Source organism: Mytilinidion resinicola (genome assembly GCF_010093595.1).
Source record: "Mytilinidion resinicola strain CBS 304.34 unplaced genomic scaffold BDZ99scaffold_12, whole genome shotgun sequence".
Lineage (NCBI taxonomy): Eukaryota > Fungi > Ascomycota > Dothideomycetes > Mytilinidiales > Mytilinidiaceae > Mytilinidion > Mytilinidion resinicola.
The window spans coordinates 844,471-861,643 of record NW_022985448.1 but is presented as its reverse complement, the minus strand read 5'-3'; the positions used below and the strand labels follow the sequence as shown (position 1 = coordinate 861,643).

Genomic DNA, 17,173 nt, shown 5'->3' with positions numbered 1-17,173 from the left:
GATTGCTCGGGACGGCTGTGGTGCTTTGCTCGCGGCGCACACGACAGGACGACACAGGCCGCACGTCAGAAGGCGGGCCAAGCGTGTCTGGTCTGGTTTTCCCTCGCTTTAACGGGCGTGTGACACGCCCAGCCCAGGGAGACAGGAGACAGTATCGACGTGGTTTGGTGAGGGTGGGTGGGTGGTTGGGGAGGTATTTCATATAAGCCCGGCTGAGTCGCTCGTTCCTGGCGGCCACTCCTAGCTCCTAGGTTGCGATTTGATTGAGAGATTGATATTGCAGCTGTGCTGGTTCCTGCGATCCTCCGGCTTGACTCCATCCCTTCATTCTTGAGGAAGCGTGGCTGAGTGGTACTTTAATATCTTTACTACCTGACTCTCGCTCTCTGCTCCCTTCTCTGTCCCCCTTCTCTTGCTCTTCTCACGCTTCTCTACCACTCTTTTTTCTACACGAACAAAGCCTAGACTTCTGAGAAGCTCGCTCCCGTTCCGTCGTTGCTGGGTTGACCTTCAAGATCGGATCGACGTTCCACACGAACAGCCACACGCTCGCTGCCCACATTCTTCAACACCACACCACACCTACCGCGGACAGCTGGACCTGCGTCGCGCTTGCCCTCGCTCAGTTCCACTTCCACGAAGCCCCGGCCGGATATACAAACAACAGCCGCTACCGCTGCCTCAAATCGCTGAAACTACGCTATCAGCTCCGATATATCTGTTGTGCATCCCCCCACCAGTCCACCCATCCCTTCTACAAGCAAGCAAGAAAAGAAAGAAGTAGCACCGTCTACCCACCACCTACCTAACCACTCCTTCAACCACCCACACGATAATCCACCGCCAACATGCGCACCCACACCCGCTTCCAACCCCTCCGCACCCCCTCCCTCCGCCGCCTGCGCACCGCCTTCTCGCCCACCCGCGAGCCCCGCCCCCGCGAGCCCCTCTCCGCCTCCTCTACTTCGAGCACCCGCACCACCTCCCCTCTGACCCGCACCTCGTCCCCAGACTCGCACTTCTCCGCCTCCTCGACCGCGTCGTCGCTGCGCGCGCTGCTGCTGCTGCGCCGCAAGCCCAGCAGCCTCGACCTCGAGATGGAGGAGGAGCGGCGCAGCTTCGGCGTCGAGCTGGACATGCTGGAGCCGCGGCCGCACGGGGAGGCGCGGGGGATGGGCGGGATTTTCGAGGTCTTGGACGGGCGGGTGTGAAAAGGTCACGTGAGCGAGAGTTTGATTTAGGAGGTGATATGAGGCGTACTGACATGAACGCAACGGAACGGAGAAGAGGGAGGGTGAAACGATGACGAGAGACTGGGATTTTGGACGAGTGATGTCGAGGATGGGGATGTGAAGCCGGATGATGGACAGGGGGTGAGGGGCTTGGTGGAGGGCTTGGCGTTTCAGCGAGGCTTGGGGGTCGGGTGAGGCGATGGCCCAAGGTTTTGCATTGTTTGGACACGGATAGCGCTTAACGCGCTTCAGGTTCGCCGCTGTTACGTCGTTTGATATAACGAAAGGACGAGACGTTGGCGCATGGGATTTCTTGGGTTTTACATATTCGTTTCATGACATGAGGGGAGTACTCTCTGGGTGCGTCACCGGTGTAATGAAGGGGTCTTGGATTGGGTTGGATGGTTCAACCTTGTTTATTTTGATGGAGTATTGGGATTTGGTGTATCTTTTTCTTCTTTTCGCTCTCTTTATTTTTGGTCTTGGGGTTGAGGGGGTGAGGGGGTGAGGGGGTGAGAGTTTGGGGTGGTGGATTGTAGACAGGGGGAAATTTACCCCGTTCGTTCATTTCAGTTGAGCTCCAAAAACCAGTGTGATATCTCTGGGTGTGTACAGTGCCTTGGGATAGACTTCCACTTTGCGCAAACCTGCTGACGCTGTTTGGAGTAGCCTCCCAAGTGTACTAATCTTCCAAAATGCTGAGCCTTGTCCCTCATTCGGAATAATGAAAATGCCATGAGGCTCCTCATGCAGCGGTGAACGAGTGGACTGAGTTCAACTCCAATCGGCATCGCCACCGTTCATGCCCACCCAACGACCGACGCCTGTATTCCAGCCCGGCCAGTAAGCAGTATTGGAAGTGATCTTGTTTGCGGCCTCGTGCTCAGCCCACAACATCTCGAACTCCAGGCCAGTTGTCAGTAAGGGGGCATCCGCAGCACTTTCTTCCAGGCCATCTGACCAAGGGACCCATTCTTCTGACCCATCCCAGTCATCGTCGCCAAGAATTCGAAATGAGAGGCTCGTTCCTTTATCGTCGCTAAAGCATTTGAAGGCGTTCATGTATGGCCACTCTTTGTGCGGACAGAACTTCAGAATCCTCAGCCCCGTTTCACCTAGCAGCTCTCCATTCTTCAACAAGGTCTGCCTCAACTTTATCACTAGCTGCCTCAAGTTCGAAAGCGTCCCATCATCCTCGCCGTTTTTGTAATTTTTCAAGTACCATTCCACTCCAGACGGCCGGTCCACCTGCATCTTTAAACCCAGCCTCTTGACTTTGATGCCGGAACCCAGTATTTCGGCGATCCAGTCGGGTGGGGGATTCCAGTGCCCTTCCTCCCAATGGGTTTCATCGCTAGGCAACTCCAATATCCAATCAGAGGAAAGTATTTCATTAGAATGCTCAAATGCCGTGTCAATTTCGACATAATCATCCTCGTCAAAGTATGCCCTTGCACTGAAATCCAGATGGTCCAATTGCAAATTCCGGATCTTCGATACCAACAACGACCAATTCTCGGAAATAGGAAGATGGCAACTGCAATGTGTTGTGTTAATGCGTAACCCGAGTCCTCGGATTCTCTCCAAAGCCCAGGTCGGATGATCATGCAAGAATGCCAGACAGGCTGAATCAGGCCAGCCGGTTAGGTTATCGCTGAAGAAGAACTTGTTTCGCCTGTAGAAGATTTCGGCGGCTTCTTGATACACCTGCTTTGAGACGGAAAGCAAGCTAAGTTGGACCCCAGGCTTGCATTCCCGACAACATTTATCAGAATCGGGATTTCCACTCGTGCTCCGCTCCTCGCGCATCTCCTTGCACTTTTCACACTGCCCACAAGGATCCCTGTCATGCTTCTCGCCATGGCAGCCCTTTTCGCAAGCCATCGAATCCGCCTTTTGAACATATGTCAGTAGCTCATGCTTGTGAATACGGCATTCTCTGTCAAAGAACGGCCTTCGTCGCGACAACCGCTTCAGCCTATCCGCATCTGTTTCCGGGCGAACTCGAACAGCAAACGAGCTGCGAGACGGGGCTTGGGCACATTTGATTTTCCTAGGATTTCCCGTGTAATGGTCTTTGGGCACCGGCTTATCTGACTCGCAGATCTGCACGTTGATATCAATGGCTTCATAAACGAGAGCGTAGCCGTAAATACGGTCGCGAAGCTCGCGAGGCAGGTCGGGAAAGCGAAACACCATAGTGAATTACTGGTCGAGCCAGGCTCCGTTGAACATAAAGTGGCAGTCCGACAACGGTCTGAGGTGGCCTGAAAAGGTATTAGCCTTGTCGAAGTTGTCATTTTACAGTTTGGTAACGTACTAGTGGACCTCAAGCGGTGCTAGGCAGGTGTACACAAGCCCAGAGAGAGTGCTTGTCTAATGCTAAGCGGTACGCTCCACAGCCTGCCCGTGCCGAAGCTGGCTGCACCTCTGGAAAATGAGATCAGGACGCTTGGTGAACGACTTCGCCAAGAAGTGCTGGTGTGTGGAGGATGAAGTGAAGAGGAGAGGTGAAGAAGAAATGGCGGGAAAGAACAAAAGTTGTCGGAGACAGTACCGCGGCGCTAGTCCTATTTGGGCGATAATCGCGTGGTTGAGCAAAGGGAACAGATGCTGTGTCTCGTCACAGATATCCGCACACTTTTCTGCCACCGCTTGTGATGTCTCATGGCATTTTCACACTCCCGGTTTGGACGGAAGTCCCGCCTTTTGAGCGATTGATAAACTCGCTGCGCGCAAGCTTAGCTTCCATTATCTTTGAACTCGAGCATCATGTGGTCCGAGCAGTCGACAGATTTGAGCATCCCAGCAAAACGCTCCATGTATTCGTAGTATGATTTGAATGATAGAGAACGTCTTCTGGGATAGACTCAGGTCTTTTGACCTTTACCTCGCGGCGGGGGCTTTAGGCAAGTTTTAATTTCTAAAGTTGAATTATTGATAGATTCTTTTAGCATATGTGTCTCCCCCTCTCCCCTATCTCCCATACACCACTTATTTCGGACTATAACACTTCAACCACCCACTCAACGCCGCCGTAAAATACGCCCGACTCACACTCCCCGGCGCAAACGTCGTGCGAAAATCAAAACAGTGCTCCGCGCCCTTCATCACATACCCAAAGATCGTCTCCGCCGTCGTGCTCTCGCCACACTTCGGCGGCGTCTGGAACGTCGCGGGGTGCGGCGCGAAGCTCTCCGCGGACAAAGGGGAGAGGGTCCGCCAGGGGTCGAACTCGCCGCCGGACCAGTAGACGTTTGAGGGGCGGATGCTCCAGCCGCCAAAGTGCGCGTTGGTCCTGGCCACGGCGGGCCATTCGGGCAGGAGCGTGCGCGGGAAGTTGGGGAATTGGCGGTGGCAGATGTCGCGCTGGTGGGTGAGGGAGTTGAATTTGGAGACGAGTTGGTGGGCGCCCAGGTTGGCGGATTGGAGGAAGCCTGGAGAAAGTGGTGGTTAGTTTTATTGGGAGTAATGGGAGTAATGGGAGTAATGGGAGTAATGGGAGTAATGCAAGATCGAGTAGTAAAGGCAGTGAATGAAATAACGCGAGTATCAAGAGGCTTCAACTTACCCCACTGAGTGCAATACTGCCAGGTCCACGAGATGGAGGCAGGATCCGTGAAGCGGAGATCAAGGTTGCAATCACCCTCCTCGGTCGCTGACCCGGAGCAATTCGTCGTCATATAAGAGTTGACCATCTCCACAAACGGAGGGAAGGAAGCCCAGCGGGCGACGGTGTAATTAGCGCCTTTGCTGGCAGCCCATCCCGCCGCGGGGGCAGTCGCATTCGTTGTTGGGTCAGACTCGATCCAGTCGCAGAAAGATCTGAGACCTGTCGTGCCTCCTTCCACGCCGTAGGACTGCCAGAGATAGAAGGGGGTGGAGAGAGCGTCGGCGAAAGTTGGATTCGAGTTGTTCCCTGCACCGAGGCCGAGGAACTTCTCTTTGAGTGCTGCTGAGGCTGATGGCTTCTCCATCACATTGTCCATGTAGTTGATGGCAGCTTTGATGTCTTGAGTGCAATTTCCCCAGCCGTACGCGTTCATGCCACGCCAGACTGGCTCGAAATAGACGGACATGTCGTTCCTAGCCTCTACAGGTGCGGATGACGCGTAGGAAGCGTATATGGTCTCTGGGTAGAACTTGCGCACGAAAGCAGCACGCATACCGGGATACGATCCCCCGACGAAGATCCAGGGCGTTTTGTCTGGGGTGAGTGTGGCGTTGATATCTGCTCTCTTGAACTGCTTGGCGAAGGCTGGGATGTCGGCCAGAGCTTGCTCGGCAGTGAGGTACGTGAAATCTTCGGGCTTCGTGTCTAGATCGATCGTCACGGGGGCCGATTTGCCATAGTAGCGATGCTCCCAGGCTATGCCGATGCCGCCGTACGAGTCCACAATCTGCTTGAAGAACGAACTCGGATCCTGAAGCCTGAACAGCGCACTGCTCTCTGCATCCGCCTCGCCAACATCGTAGATAAACACAGGTCCGCCCGGCTTGTACCCAGACTCGGCAACCCAGAAACGGTTTTTGAACGTCTTGAGTGAGCCGTAACCGGAATTAAAGTGGTCCAAGGGTAGGTCGACGTATTCTTCGACAATAGTTTCGGCAGCAGCTGTAGGTGTAGTCACGGCGGCCTTGATAGTGTCGTCGGGTAGCCGCATCGGAGTGCCGTCTGGTAAAAGGCCCATATCGGCCATGTGCTGCAACCTATTGCTCAACCCACCGCCTAGAGCGGCGACGCGCATGCTCTGGAAAAGAGATATGGAGAACAGACATATTGAACGGATGGAGGGCATTGTGAAAATGAACGAAAGACTTCAGAAATGCTGAAACTAGTCGTGAACGACAGACTCGACCAACCTGCTCAACCCTCGAGACTGGGAGAAGAGAGGACGTGGAAATGGGAGACGCACAGAGAAGAGCCGCATGGCGGGCCATCGGGCCTATATATGCTGGAAAGTCAGAACGCAAGTGCTCCGTCCAAGATGCTGTTAGTAGGGTTTCTTGCGGTGGCCCAGTCAGCGCCATGTTTCGGTCCCAGTAATGGCATTGTCCCTGCGAAGGTAATGCAGAACTGCCTATCACAGCAGCGATCATCCGCCGCTGTGCCTGGCGGTCACCTTCCGCATGGACGTGATGAGCCGGGCTGTGGGTGCGGCGGGGGACAGGAGGCTGTGGAACTCTGAGGCCGACGACACGGCCAAGCGCAAAGACGACAACGAGGTGCCTCTTCGGGCATAGCGCTGCAGGCCACCAGGCGGCTGAGAGCCACACACATTCATCCTCATCCAGCACTGCCATTGTCGCTACCAGAGCTCCATTTCGTGAGATTGCGGTGGAGCGGCATGCGGCGAATTAGGAAACTCGCCACCGAGAGAAGATCTTCATGCGGAAGCTTCCATCCTTCCATTCATCTAAGGCCATAGTTCTAGCGTACCAAGAGTGATGGTACTCCCAAGTCGGGTTTGTGGCACGACAATACTATGCTGCACTCTATCTCTGGGAACTCAGTACAGAGTACAGATTCAGGAGAAGTCTGTGCATCCAAGAGTATGGAATCACTGCAACCCAGTAACAGAAGTCAGACTTCTTTAAAATAAGTGCGCCGATCCGTTTGAACTTGGCTCAACCTCTATTTACTTCGCCTCGAGGTCATATTTCTAGTAGCGAGCCTGCCTAATGTTTCGCTCGTGTCAGAGTTACTGGGCATCAATACTGCGTCTAGAGGCGGTGCAAGGCGGCGCGAAACGTAATGCAAGAAGTATCTCCGGAATACTATGGTGGCATATAGCATCTTGCTCTGCAAACCCCACCCTTAGCATGGGTAGAGCAAATAACCTTTCTTTCATCCTTCGACGGATCGGTTCGGCACATCCCCGTTCGAGCTTGATATCTGGGCAGCCCACAGAAATCCTTCGACCCGCGCGAAGGATCTAACTTTAAAAGGCTCTTCGAACTGCATAATTACGGCACGTACTTCTGCTCTAGGAATGCCGTGATCATCTGAGGGAATACACTTTTGAAAGCTTGTTATACACCTGAACTCTCCATACTCACAGTGATTGTTGCTACCGCCAACACCTTGCATGATTTTTCGGACACACCGCAACGCCGAGATAACCCACAGACCGTCCCATAGAGGCTCGACCCACGCCAGCCCTGTACAAAGCTACTCCAGGTGAGTACAATACAAGTACATATGATACGCTCCATGATGAAAGCAGGTTGTCAGCCCGGAAACCCCGACATAACCAAGGAAATGGCTACTGTGACTGCATATTGCCGTTCGGCCCAATCCCAAATATCATCATTGGCCACGATGATGTTTGCGCAGCCACTGAAGACCCTTCTGCTGATGCTACGCCTTCCTGGCCAGTGGTCGGTGTTACTCCGTCGCGGCCACCCAATGCCATCAGCGTGTTCGCAGTGTTGAGGTACTCCTGCGGTCGGCTGTAGTCTTGTGGCTCGATTGGGGTGACATTAGCACGTGTCCATTGCTGCCAAGCATCGTTGTGTGATGGGTAATGCTGGGGTGCATTATTCGGTGCTGTATTGTTGGCATATATGAAACTCTCTGGAGTAGGTGGCGGGTTCCCAGAAGCAGCCGACTGGATAGCAGCGACATGAGCTGCACTCATTCCAGGATCCGCAACACCAGCATAGGTCGGTTGGTCGAACGAGTGGTTATTGCTGTCGCCTTGATATGGTGCTAGCGTTGTTGCCGCCCCATTACTGTATGGAAACACGGGCGATCCTCCCGGGTAAATGTTCGATGTAGCACCCATTGAAGGGTCCACCGAAGGCAGGTAATTAGGTGTAGCTTTAGAGCCAGCGTCACCAGGTGCAGCATTGGTGTATTGGGAATGGAAGTGTGCCGTGTTCTCGTATGCGTTGGGAGCGGGATTTACCTGCTGCTGGGGAGTCTGACTGAGTGCTGCACGCGCCACAGCTTCTGTGGCTGTCTTCTTGACTAGATGTTCACTGATGTTCGCTAAAGACAGCTCTACGATCTTAAAGATCGCGTTTCGAAGTTTCAAACCTGACCCTGGCCAAATTAGAAATTGCGCGGACAGCAAAAGGGCAGTCTTACCTAGGAGTTCACCACATTCGCCCATGGCGTCTAGCCAGAGCTCCATATCTTTCCTCAGTTCGTGCATATCAGCAGAGGTGATACTATCCTTTCTCTGAGAATGAATGAATAACGTGGTGAATATTGCAGCAATATAGGTCGTGCAATTAATCCACACGATGTCCAAGCTCTTATATCTCCGAAGTTCGTTGACATTGTGAAGCATCTTCTGAGAAGCGTCTAAGCAGATGTCAAGATTAGATTTCATGAATTCTGGACTGGAAGAACGGCACACGGCTGGATGATGGAGTAAAAGCGTGAACTCGAGTTCCCAGAATTCGAGATATCTTGAAAAAATGTAGCTTTCCTGGTTGGCCTGTCGATCCGACAGTTCAAGAGGAATTCCCTCTCGCCATCTGCGCAATGAAGCCTCTAATTTCCGGACCGTCTCCTCGTACGAGTTGGGTGACTGTCTGACGGTGTACAACGTGCTGTACATATTGCTGTACATTGGCACTGTTTTCGCCGTCTGAATACCGACTTGAAAGGAGCACTTGTGGAAGTCGAGTTTTTGCTCTCCTGGAATACTGTCATCCATCACCTCGGGAAATCCGACGTCAATATCTTCCATCCTGATTGGCATGGGCCGGCCAAGCTTCCCGCTCAGACTGACGTTAAGTGCATATATGGTCCAGAACACACGCTTCCGCAATTCGACTTCAAGCACATCTTTCTTGGGGGCTGTTGCGGCCCATGCTTTGGTTGATCGATGGAAGCCGAGTTCGACGGCAACTGCGAAGGTCATCCAACACATTAACCAGGCAGCGCCCGGTTTAGGAAAGTTGCGAAGGTGTATGCAAATCAAACCCATGGCCTGGACGTCTGGAAGAGAATGATTCCGTAAGAGTGCCCCGAAGAAGCTGAGGGAGTATCGGTAATGCTTATTAGACTCCGCAAACATGACATCATCGTGATTGCGCTTCGCTATTTGGTACTTGAGGATTGCAAGCATCATATGGACCATGACAGTCTCTGCTGGAGAAGGGGTAAAGCCGGGCTCATGATATATGCGCCATATCTAGTTCAAATGTGTTAGAAGTTCCGGACACACGAGCGACGTAACTTACCAGCTGCGTAAAGGATGCCCTGTCCAGGATCATAGTGTATGGGTTCAGAGACCGGAGATACCAGGTTGCGTATTCGCTGAGTTTCTGATACTCGGGGAATTGGAGTGGCTCCACGTTCTGGTCATGTCCGAGAACAACGCTCAGGAAATGCCCATACGACTGGACGGAACTCTCGTAATCAGTTTCTCCGTCAACGAAATCGGTGATGTCGATCTCTGTGCCAAATACGGAGAGCGAGGTTCCTTTGATGGGTGAAAGGAGCGAGTCCGCGGACGAAATTCCGAGATAGTTGTCTCCAATAGCGGCGGACTTGAAGGCCGGGAGCATGGCTAGTATCTTGTTCTCCACCGCCTGGGTGGCCAGAGGTACCTCTCCAGACGCCCTATACGGCGTAAGAGGAGGCCCGCTCGCGCTGGCTGGGGCTTGTTCCGTAGACCACATCTGATCATTGTTCCCCGAAGAGCTGGCCGATGTCCATTGCAGCGGTTGCGATTGCACTGCCGCTGGTGTGTATCCATTGTAGCCACTGAATGGCTTTGGCTCGACTCCTAGCTCCTTCAGTTGCGCTTGCAGCTCCGCGACATGGCTCCGCAGACTGCTGACTTCGCCCTCGAGGGCTTCAGTGTGACCCCGTGTCGTAGCTCGGCCCGTGATGCGGTCGGTCGTCTTGCACGGTGTGTTGTTCTGCAGACATGGCGAGCAACCTCCTGCCCGGCCGTCGCATCTGATCTTGCGGATCTGCACCACGGTTAGCACTACTACGGCGTTGGTCCTATGCAGGCGATCCCGCGTGTCTGGGTCATTTCGTCGACACTGCTGGCAATTGTCTCATCGCTTGCGCAGAGACAAACACAGTGGAGGCTCGCGGGGGGAGGCCGTCTCCGTACCTTGCATCTGTCGCACGCCTGGCCGGTGCGCGAGGATGCGCTCAGCTTCTTCTTGGTAGAGTTGGAGAAGTCGGCCGACTGGGCGCGCGACTGTGTGAGCGGGCTCCCTTGCGGCTCCTCGAGCTTGGGGAGCTTGGGGAGCTTGTTGTCGTGGAGGGCGTCGTCGTCGGGGGCCCGTTTTGGGGCCATCCTCGAGGGTCAGCAAGAGCTGGAGGTACTGGTGGAAGATACCGCGGAGGTTGCCTCGACGCTGTGCTGCCAGCGCGAGCCGGGGACCGCTGCACCGGCCGAACGGGTTTGGACAAGGCGGCCTGAGAGAACACGACGTTCAAAGGAGACGAGTTGCTGGCCTGCGGGTATCTCTCCTGGCGCAACAGCCTTGGAAGAGCCGCTTGGATCGCGGTCACGGGTGTTCTGCGCTGCTGCGGCGCTGCCTTCTTTCCCGCCAATATTTGCGGCTTGCCGAGAGCGGTGCCAGTAATTTGAGGCTGGAGCTCCTTTTCGATAACTGCTCGAGAACTGCCTGATCACCAGCCGCTAACATCACTCCGAGCCTGGCTTCAGACGCTTTGGCGCTGGTGCGACTGATCGAGCCCGGTTCCAGCGCTCACTCCGCACGCCGTGCCAAGGCGCGAGAAGATAGAATCTTTGCTTCTGCGTCCTCGAGATCGCGGGAGACTCTGAGCACGAGGTGCGTCAGGCACACCTATAGCGATCTAGCGAGCATGTGACTGGGCTAGTTGAAGCCTTGGCTGTAGTCAATCTGACTTCTTTCACTAGTTGCATAAGACGAAGATACGGAGCATAAACTCCACTGAATATTCAAACATACCATCGAGATGGCTACCGTCGAAACACTCTACCTGCCCCACTACCCCGACTACCCCATTTACATATCATTCTTCAAGAACGTCTCAAACGCTCCCTTCCTACGCCAGCAACTCCTCGAAGCAAATACCGCCTTCGAATATGCATTCCTCGACGCCACAATGGTAAGACTCAACTTCCTGTCACGTGCCATTATTCTTCCCCCCTCCATATTCAACGTTACTCTCAATCCAGTCTCATGAAAAGCCGCACAAAGCAACATCGAACTCTTATATGCCCATATAATCACCCACTCACAGCCCTCCCAGATCCTCTCCCCCCGCCACCTCTACGCCGCCACCTTCCGCGCCCTCAACGACGCCGTGCACACCCGCCTCAAGTCCCGCAACATCCACTCCGAGCTCGTCTTCTCCCTCTCCCCAAACAACAACATCGCCGACGCCTACCGCCGCTTCGGCATCCAAGACAGCACCACCTCCCTCCTGGCCGTGAAAATCCCTCTGTCAAACCACGACATCACGGCCGAGAGCGTATCGAAGCATCTGGGGGGTGCGGTGGAGGGGGAGTCGGTGGCGTTCGGGGAGGAGGCGCTGGCGGGGGTGACGGATTTGAAGGCGTTGCGGAAGGTGTATAAGCTGGATTCGGGGAACAAAGGCGGTGGGGGAAAGAAGGGGAAGAAGGGGGCGGAGGTGGTGGTGAACGGGAATGGGGTGGGGAGTGGAAAGGATGAGAGGGCGGAGATGGAGGGTGTGATTTTGGGGATTATGGCTTTGAAGGGTACTTGAGGGGGAGAGACGTGGGCTTAAGCCGTTGTTTAGACTACGGAGTGGTATATGACATTGCGGGTCTTCACCATAAGCAGGTATCAACATAGACGGCTAAACTGAAATCATCACACGTGGATATGAAGCTAATAAGAACGAAGGTAAGAAGAGAACATCTCACTGACAAACAATGGAACTTATCGCCGGGACACGTGCGCACTCTGGCACTTCTCAGGATCTCTCGCAGGTAATTGCGCACTCTTCGTAGCGTACGCGTTGACGATGTAGCTTGCCAACACCAAAATCTCAAGCACGCCAGTAACAATAGAGATATAGAAAGAGACATTCTGAATCAATGTGATCAGCACAGTTCGGAATCTCAAAAAGAAGGGTTGAGGACGTACCTGTTCTCTGCACACTGTACGGTACTGTTTTCTGCCAGTGCCTATCGCATTCACATTCATGCAGGCGAAATGGCCCAGGCTAGTACTGCTATCCGCATCCAGCGCCTTGTAAACAGTGCAGGCCGTTGCCCATGCAATCACGATATATGCGCCCATTCCTACTCGAAACCTGTCGCGAGCTCCCATCGATGTACGGAACTGCTTCTTGATCGAGCAGATAAGGATCGTGACCGCGAACAAGAAGTTGACGAATGCGATCGAGAACAGGAGATAGGTCGCAGTAGCGTCTGTATGACTGGGCCATGTGCTTGGAAACTGGCCTGTCGAGACATTGGTATTTGTATTGCCTAAGACGCTCAGGGTGTGTGCCAGCAGTCCTGCCACAGCTGCGCTAAGCGCTATAGTGATGATACGCAGAACAAATCGGAGAGTAGAATGCCATGTCAAGTTCAACGGCATGTGCTGGCCGATTTGCTTTAGGCTTCCGCCTGATGTTATATCTTTGGATACAGTGGTTTCGTGATTCGAGACCTCGTTAAAAGGCACAGAAGGGTAGAAAGGCGGAGACACAGGCCCACTAATTGAAAGTTTTGATAGCTTTGGTTTCGAGGATATCGGCCTTGTCGTTTCGCGGCGGTGGTTGATATTCGTCTTTGGTACGGTATACGCTGCTTGTGGTCGAGTCATAGTATTGATGTTGGCCACGGGAGGACTGTAGGCCCGCCGTTCTTCGCTCGAGCTCCCAGGTCCGGAGCGATTGCGGTATGTGGAGGGAAATGGAAGATATTGTGGACGAGGTGAAGACTTGGCTTGAACTGGAGACACGATAGACATGGGTCGCGGAAGAGACATGATAGAGCTAGATCGATTTGAAAGTTCTGAAACTAAATTGGTGGGCTTTGAATGGCGACAGAAAGGTGCACACGCAGGGGACTGAGGTCATAGGCCTTCAGTTGAAGGGAACTTTGACAGATATACCGTTTGCGAAGGATCGCGCGGCGCGGAATACCCTTGTACGCTGCACCACCAACATGTTCATGTAAACGAAACCAGGGTCTATCAAGGTACAGAAAAGCTGTGCAGGATCGTTCGCATGGTGAATTGGGTTCTCTGGTAAGCCTTAGGCAAGGGCTCGGCCCGAGTTCGTGTATATTTGTGGTGGGGGCAGGGCAAAAATAGCTGCTGCGCGGGTGAGGCTGAGCACCCTGTGATGTTTCAACTCCAACAAACACCAACAAATCTTCCGGAAAGGTACCTCGCCGCGAGCGTACAATTCTTAGCCTTCTATACCACTCGAAAAACTCGAAAAGAACTTGAGCCACAGACTCCCGCCCCATCTGGTGCCCCTAGGCCGCCGCGCCATGTGCATATGGGCGGTGCGGCCCGTTACGCTGCCGCACCAGCCTGCGCCGACGAGGGCACTTCACAGCAGCAGGGCTGATTCAATGAAATGAGTAGGGAACAGTGAATTGAAGGTACGTTGAGGATAATGGTAGGTGTAGCAGAGAAGCTGTGCGAGTGGAGGAGAGGGAATCGATAATTACCGAGCTAGGGTTGAGCAGGGGTGCTCTGTACATATCCTAAACGATTGCGGAAGATAGATTAAGATGGATTGTCGGACCCCTAAAAACAACACTCGTATCGCGATGAATATGTGCTGTTGGGTTCGTGACTGATAATAGAACCACAGGGTGTCACCTCAAGTAGCTCTAGCGCGTGATCACTTTAGGTATAACGTCCCCCCGTGTGTGGCGCAACACCCCCCATACCGCAACAAATCTATTGCTTCGGCATCTTACTCCCTCCCTCGCGATTCAATCAAGTTATCGTTAGCCTACTATTATTCTTCAGACATTTCTATCTAGGAAAGCTAAAAAATTACGACGTTCTTAATCATACTGTCGATCATTCCTTTCAGAGCATCCGGAATGGCATTAGCTTTACACCCCTACTGCACCACTATTATCTCCCAAATTTCATATTTCGGAGTATTGAACCGATAGTTCCAGGATGAAAAAAGATGCCTCTAAGCTTTGAGGCAATAGGCCCTTAGAAACATACATTCCGGATTTATCCGTGCGAAGGGGTCCGTCGTGTGCCTTGGCATAAGGGTTTAGCGCGCTTACGTAGGGAGGTACTAGATAACTACTGTATTTTACGCTATGTTTGAAATGCGGCGCTCTTCTAGAAACATCCATGAATGATCACGTGCTAGCTATTTTGGCAGCCGTTACCTGTGACTTTTTCAAGTGGCGATCTTATGAGCTGCGCCACATGTGGCTCTACTCTCCCATAATCAGCAGTTTACACTTCTGTGCAATTCGGAACATTCCACGTGTGTGTGTGTGTGTGTGTGTTCTATTATGGCCATGCACCCTATGGGTATGGGCCGTTACGAAGCGCCAGCTATATACATTTATCCTTGATCTGTCTGCTCCAATTCAGAAGCCAACCATGAGACCTGCTCGTCCGATGCCTAACTCCATGCTCAACAAAGGAAAGTAAAGGAAAGTAATACACTACCGTATGGAGCAAGCTGCCTGGCTTGTCGAGGCCTCGCGTCCGCAGGGCATTTCCGGCGTCGTGCGCCTCTTAATCGGCAGCGCACTGGCCGAGGCGCGTTCATAGACAGCTTGTCGTTCTACGCTCACGAGGCAGAAGAGGGCATCCTCAGCTGGCCCCTCTCCTCTGCCTCCTCTTCGTCTCTACTTTCTTCGTCTTGTACTTTTGGTTGCAACCGCCTTGTGCTCTTTGCGAATTCTATTGTCGCCCTAACTGCTTCCATGTCCGGCTTCCAGTACTTGATCGGTCCGTCGATGCTCTGCCCGCCCTCTTGTCTACTCGAGTACCCTCCCAGTGCGTACGATAGCTCTCCGAATCGCTGTCCATGCTGCTGTCGTAGCTTCGCTCTTTGCTGCCTCCATCGCCTGCACGAAAAGAGAAAGTGTGCTATCGATTCTATGCACCCGCAATCGCACGCCGCTGTGTCTGTTGCCTTGATTTTGTACAGATACTCGTTGAGGAACGTCTTACCCGTCCGCAGCTGCGTGAGGATGGCCGCTTCGGTGCTATTCAGCTGCCGGTATATTTCTGCCGACTTGCCTAGGTGGAACGCTGCATCCATCTTCCGCGTGAACTTTCCCGTTTCTGCCCACTTTGGTGGGGGCGGTCCTGCTATTACGTTGGCTCTTTTCAATGCTAGCCGTGTCAGATACCACGGTTCACCGTCGCGCTGCAGTGGCTGCTCGCTCTCTTCTTTCGTCGCTGCCTTTGCCAGTCTGTCAGCCCGCTCATTTCCCTCGATCCCCGCATGTCCTGGGATCCAATGCAGCGTGACGTTGGTCATCCATAGTTTCTTGATAATCTCTGCCACGACACCTTGACACGCGCTGGCTCGCCAACTGCGCACCGATAGCAGCGCCGACTGCGCGTCAGAGAAGATGCGGATGCTCGACGCTGGTACGGGCTGGCCGTCGCTGTCAAGCGCTACGCAAGATGGGCCCCACGGCCAGTTGGCGGCTTCACTGATTGCTAACAGTTCGGTAAAGTGCGCGTCCGCCTGCTCGGACCTGGCTACCGTCTTCGAGATGCACACTTGCGATGGCCTGGCAAATACCCCGATGCCTGCCCTGCCGTTTCGTACTGATGCATCCACATATACGTCTACTCGTCCTGGCTGGTAGTCCTCGGCAACAGCTCGCGCCCGCTCTTCGTCCTCGCATATCACCACCTCAGGCCGAGCTACCCACGGCGGGCATGCGTACGGCTTAACCTCTAGCACCGTATCCATCCGAACTTCTGCACACATCTCTGCCACCCTCATGAGTGGCGATCGATGCTTCGTGCACAGTCGTTGTCGCTTGAGCATCCAGTGGGGATGTGACGGGCCCAGCTTGTGGATCGACACCCAGAACACGATCGTCTGCTTCCGCAGTCTCTGTTCCATGGGGAGCAGACCTGCCTCTACCTCTGCCACTGACAGAGCAACAGTGCGGAATCCTCTGATCACTGCCTGCGCCGTGATCCTCTGCGACTGTAGTAGGAGCTGCTTCATGTCGTGCGTCGCGATCGGGTACCACACTGGCGACGCGTAGTCCGCCACCGGCAGCACCGCACTCTGCGCCAGCTGCTTGACTGCCTTGGGTTGCAGTCCCTTCATTCTGCGCAGCGCTAGCGCCACTTTCGTCGCCTTGCCTGCTTTGTCTGCAAGATGCACCTTAAATCTTAGTTCCTTGTCCAGCGTTATACCTAGGAGCTTGACCTTGTCTGTAGGCACAATATCCTGTCCTTTGAACCACAGCGGCGTCGTGCTGTCCCTACCTGCTGCTTTGTATCGCGTAAGATGGATGAAGCTCGTCTTGGCGGCTTCGAACTGAGCCCCGCTCGTGCGCTCCCACTTCTCTAATATCGGAACCACTTCGTCCTGGATAACCCGCGTGTTCTCCTCTGCTGATGGCCCCATGACCCATGCCGAGTAGTCGTCTACGAACGCCATTGAGCTGCCGTGCGGAACATTCCACAAGGGTGTGGCCGGTGCGGGTTGGCGCCCTCCCTGCTAGCGCACCCGAAGCTCCCATACAAGGGGGCTACCTGAGCGGGCTGCCGGCGCTCCCTGCAAGCGTCTCTGTTAGTGCTTACAATCGCCACATCGCCACATGAAAACAGTGCTTATTCAGTAACTAATATTTCGTTGGGCCGCCATCAGCAGCAATTACAGCAAGGCAACGCTCCCTCATATTGCCCGTATACTTTTCAAATTCTTCGGGCTCAAGCTTCTCCCATTCCTCCTCAGCGTACTGCCGTACTTCCTCCTTTGTTGTAGGAAACCGGCGTTGTATTCTCCCCTTCAACAGCCGCCA

The 17,173-nt window shown here is 53.8% G+C and overlaps 7 protein-coding genes across 7 annotated transcripts; 2 read left to right on the top strand and 5 right to left on the bottom strand.

The window, feature by feature from the left end:
- The first annotated feature begins 584 nt into the window (after positions 1-584).
- On the top strand, positions 585-1,392 carry BDZ99DRAFT_55382 (uncharacterized protein). Its single transcript, XM_033727108.1, has one exon. It carries the CDS (start codon positions 849-851, stop codon positions 1,209-1,211), a length of 363 nt encoding a protein of 120 aa, XP_033575388.1. The 5' UTR covers positions 585-848; the 3' UTR covers positions 1,212-1,392.
- A 404-nt stretch (positions 1,393-1,796) lies between these two features.
- BDZ99DRAFT_499742 (uncharacterized protein) lies at positions 1,797-3,507 on the bottom strand (the record flags this gene model as incomplete). The annotated part of the gene is made up of 2 exons (XM_033723674.1): positions 2,012-3,507; positions 1,797-1,810 (listed from the first exon to the last, which is right to left on the bottom strand). Exons 1-2 carry the CDS (start codon positions 3,429-3,431, stop codon positions 1,797-1,799), a joined length of 1,434 nt encoding a protein of 477 aa, XP_033575387.1. The 5' UTR covers positions 3,432-3,507.
- Positions 3,508-4,226: 719 nt separating this feature from the next.
- On the bottom strand, positions 4,227-5,980 carry BDZ99DRAFT_489101 (peptidase S28; the record flags this gene model as incomplete). Its single annotated transcript, XM_033722959.1, has 2 exons — positions 4,227-4,669; positions 4,804-5,980. 2 exons carry the CDS (start codon positions 5,978-5,980, stop codon positions 4,227-4,229), a joined length of 1,620 nt encoding a protein of 539 aa, XP_033575386.1.
- A 1,518-nt stretch (positions 5,981-7,498) lies between these two features.
- BDZ99DRAFT_489100 (uncharacterized protein) lies at positions 7,499-10,507 on the bottom strand (the record flags this gene model as incomplete). The annotated part of the gene is made up of 4 exons (XM_033722958.1): positions 7,499-8,280; positions 8,326-9,382; positions 9,432-10,169; positions 10,319-10,507. 4 exons carry the CDS (start codon positions 10,505-10,507, stop codon positions 7,499-7,501), a joined length of 2,766 nt encoding a protein of 921 aa, XP_033575385.1.
- A 650-nt stretch (positions 10,508-11,157) lies between these two features.
- Positions 11,158-11,931, top strand: BDZ99DRAFT_489099 (CGI-121-domain-containing protein; the record flags this gene model as incomplete). The annotated part of the gene is made up of 2 exons (XM_033722957.1): positions 11,158-11,310; positions 11,455-11,931. The coding sequence occupies 2 exons, from the start codon at positions 11,158-11,160 to the stop codon at positions 11,929-11,931; spliced, it is 630 nt and encodes a 209-aa protein (XP_033575384.1).
- Positions 11,932-11,987: 56 nt separating this feature from the next.
- Positions 11,988-13,162, bottom strand: BDZ99DRAFT_464301 (uncharacterized protein). Its single transcript, XM_033720280.1, has 2 exons — positions 12,315-13,162; positions 11,988-12,257 (listed from the first exon to the last, which is right to left on the bottom strand). Exons 1-2 carry the CDS (start codon positions 13,146-13,148, stop codon positions 12,108-12,110), a joined length of 984 nt encoding a protein of 327 aa, XP_033575383.1. The 5' UTR covers positions 13,149-13,162; the 3' UTR covers positions 11,988-12,107.
- BDZ99DRAFT_55341 (uncharacterized protein) lies at positions 12,997-13,753 on the bottom strand. Its single transcript, XM_033727092.1, has one exon. It carries the CDS (start codon positions 13,649-13,651, stop codon positions 13,199-13,201), a length of 453 nt encoding a protein of 150 aa, XP_033575382.1. The 5' UTR covers positions 13,652-13,753; the 3' UTR covers positions 12,997-13,198.
- Between the last annotated feature and the right edge of the window lie 3,420 nt (positions 13,754-17,173).

Excerpts from the sequence above, each read along its gene's own strand:
- BDZ99DRAFT_55382 (XM_033727108.1), top strand. The coding sequence starts at position 849 with ATGCGCACCCACACCCGCTTCCAACCCCTCCGCACCCCCTCCCTCCGC.
- BDZ99DRAFT_464301 (XM_033720280.1), bottom strand. The coding sequence starts at position 13,148 with ATGTCTATCGTGTCTCCAGTTCAAGCCAAGTCTTCACCTCGTCCACAA. Across the intron at positions 12,258-12,314 it reads GTACAGTGTGCAGAGAACAG|AATGTCTCTTTCTATATCTC; the intron begins GTACGTCCTCAA and ends ACATTGATTCAG.
- BDZ99DRAFT_55341 (XM_033727092.1), bottom strand. The coding sequence starts at position 13,651 with ATGGGGCGGGAGTCTGTGGCTCAAGTTCTTTTCGAGTTTTTCGAGTGG.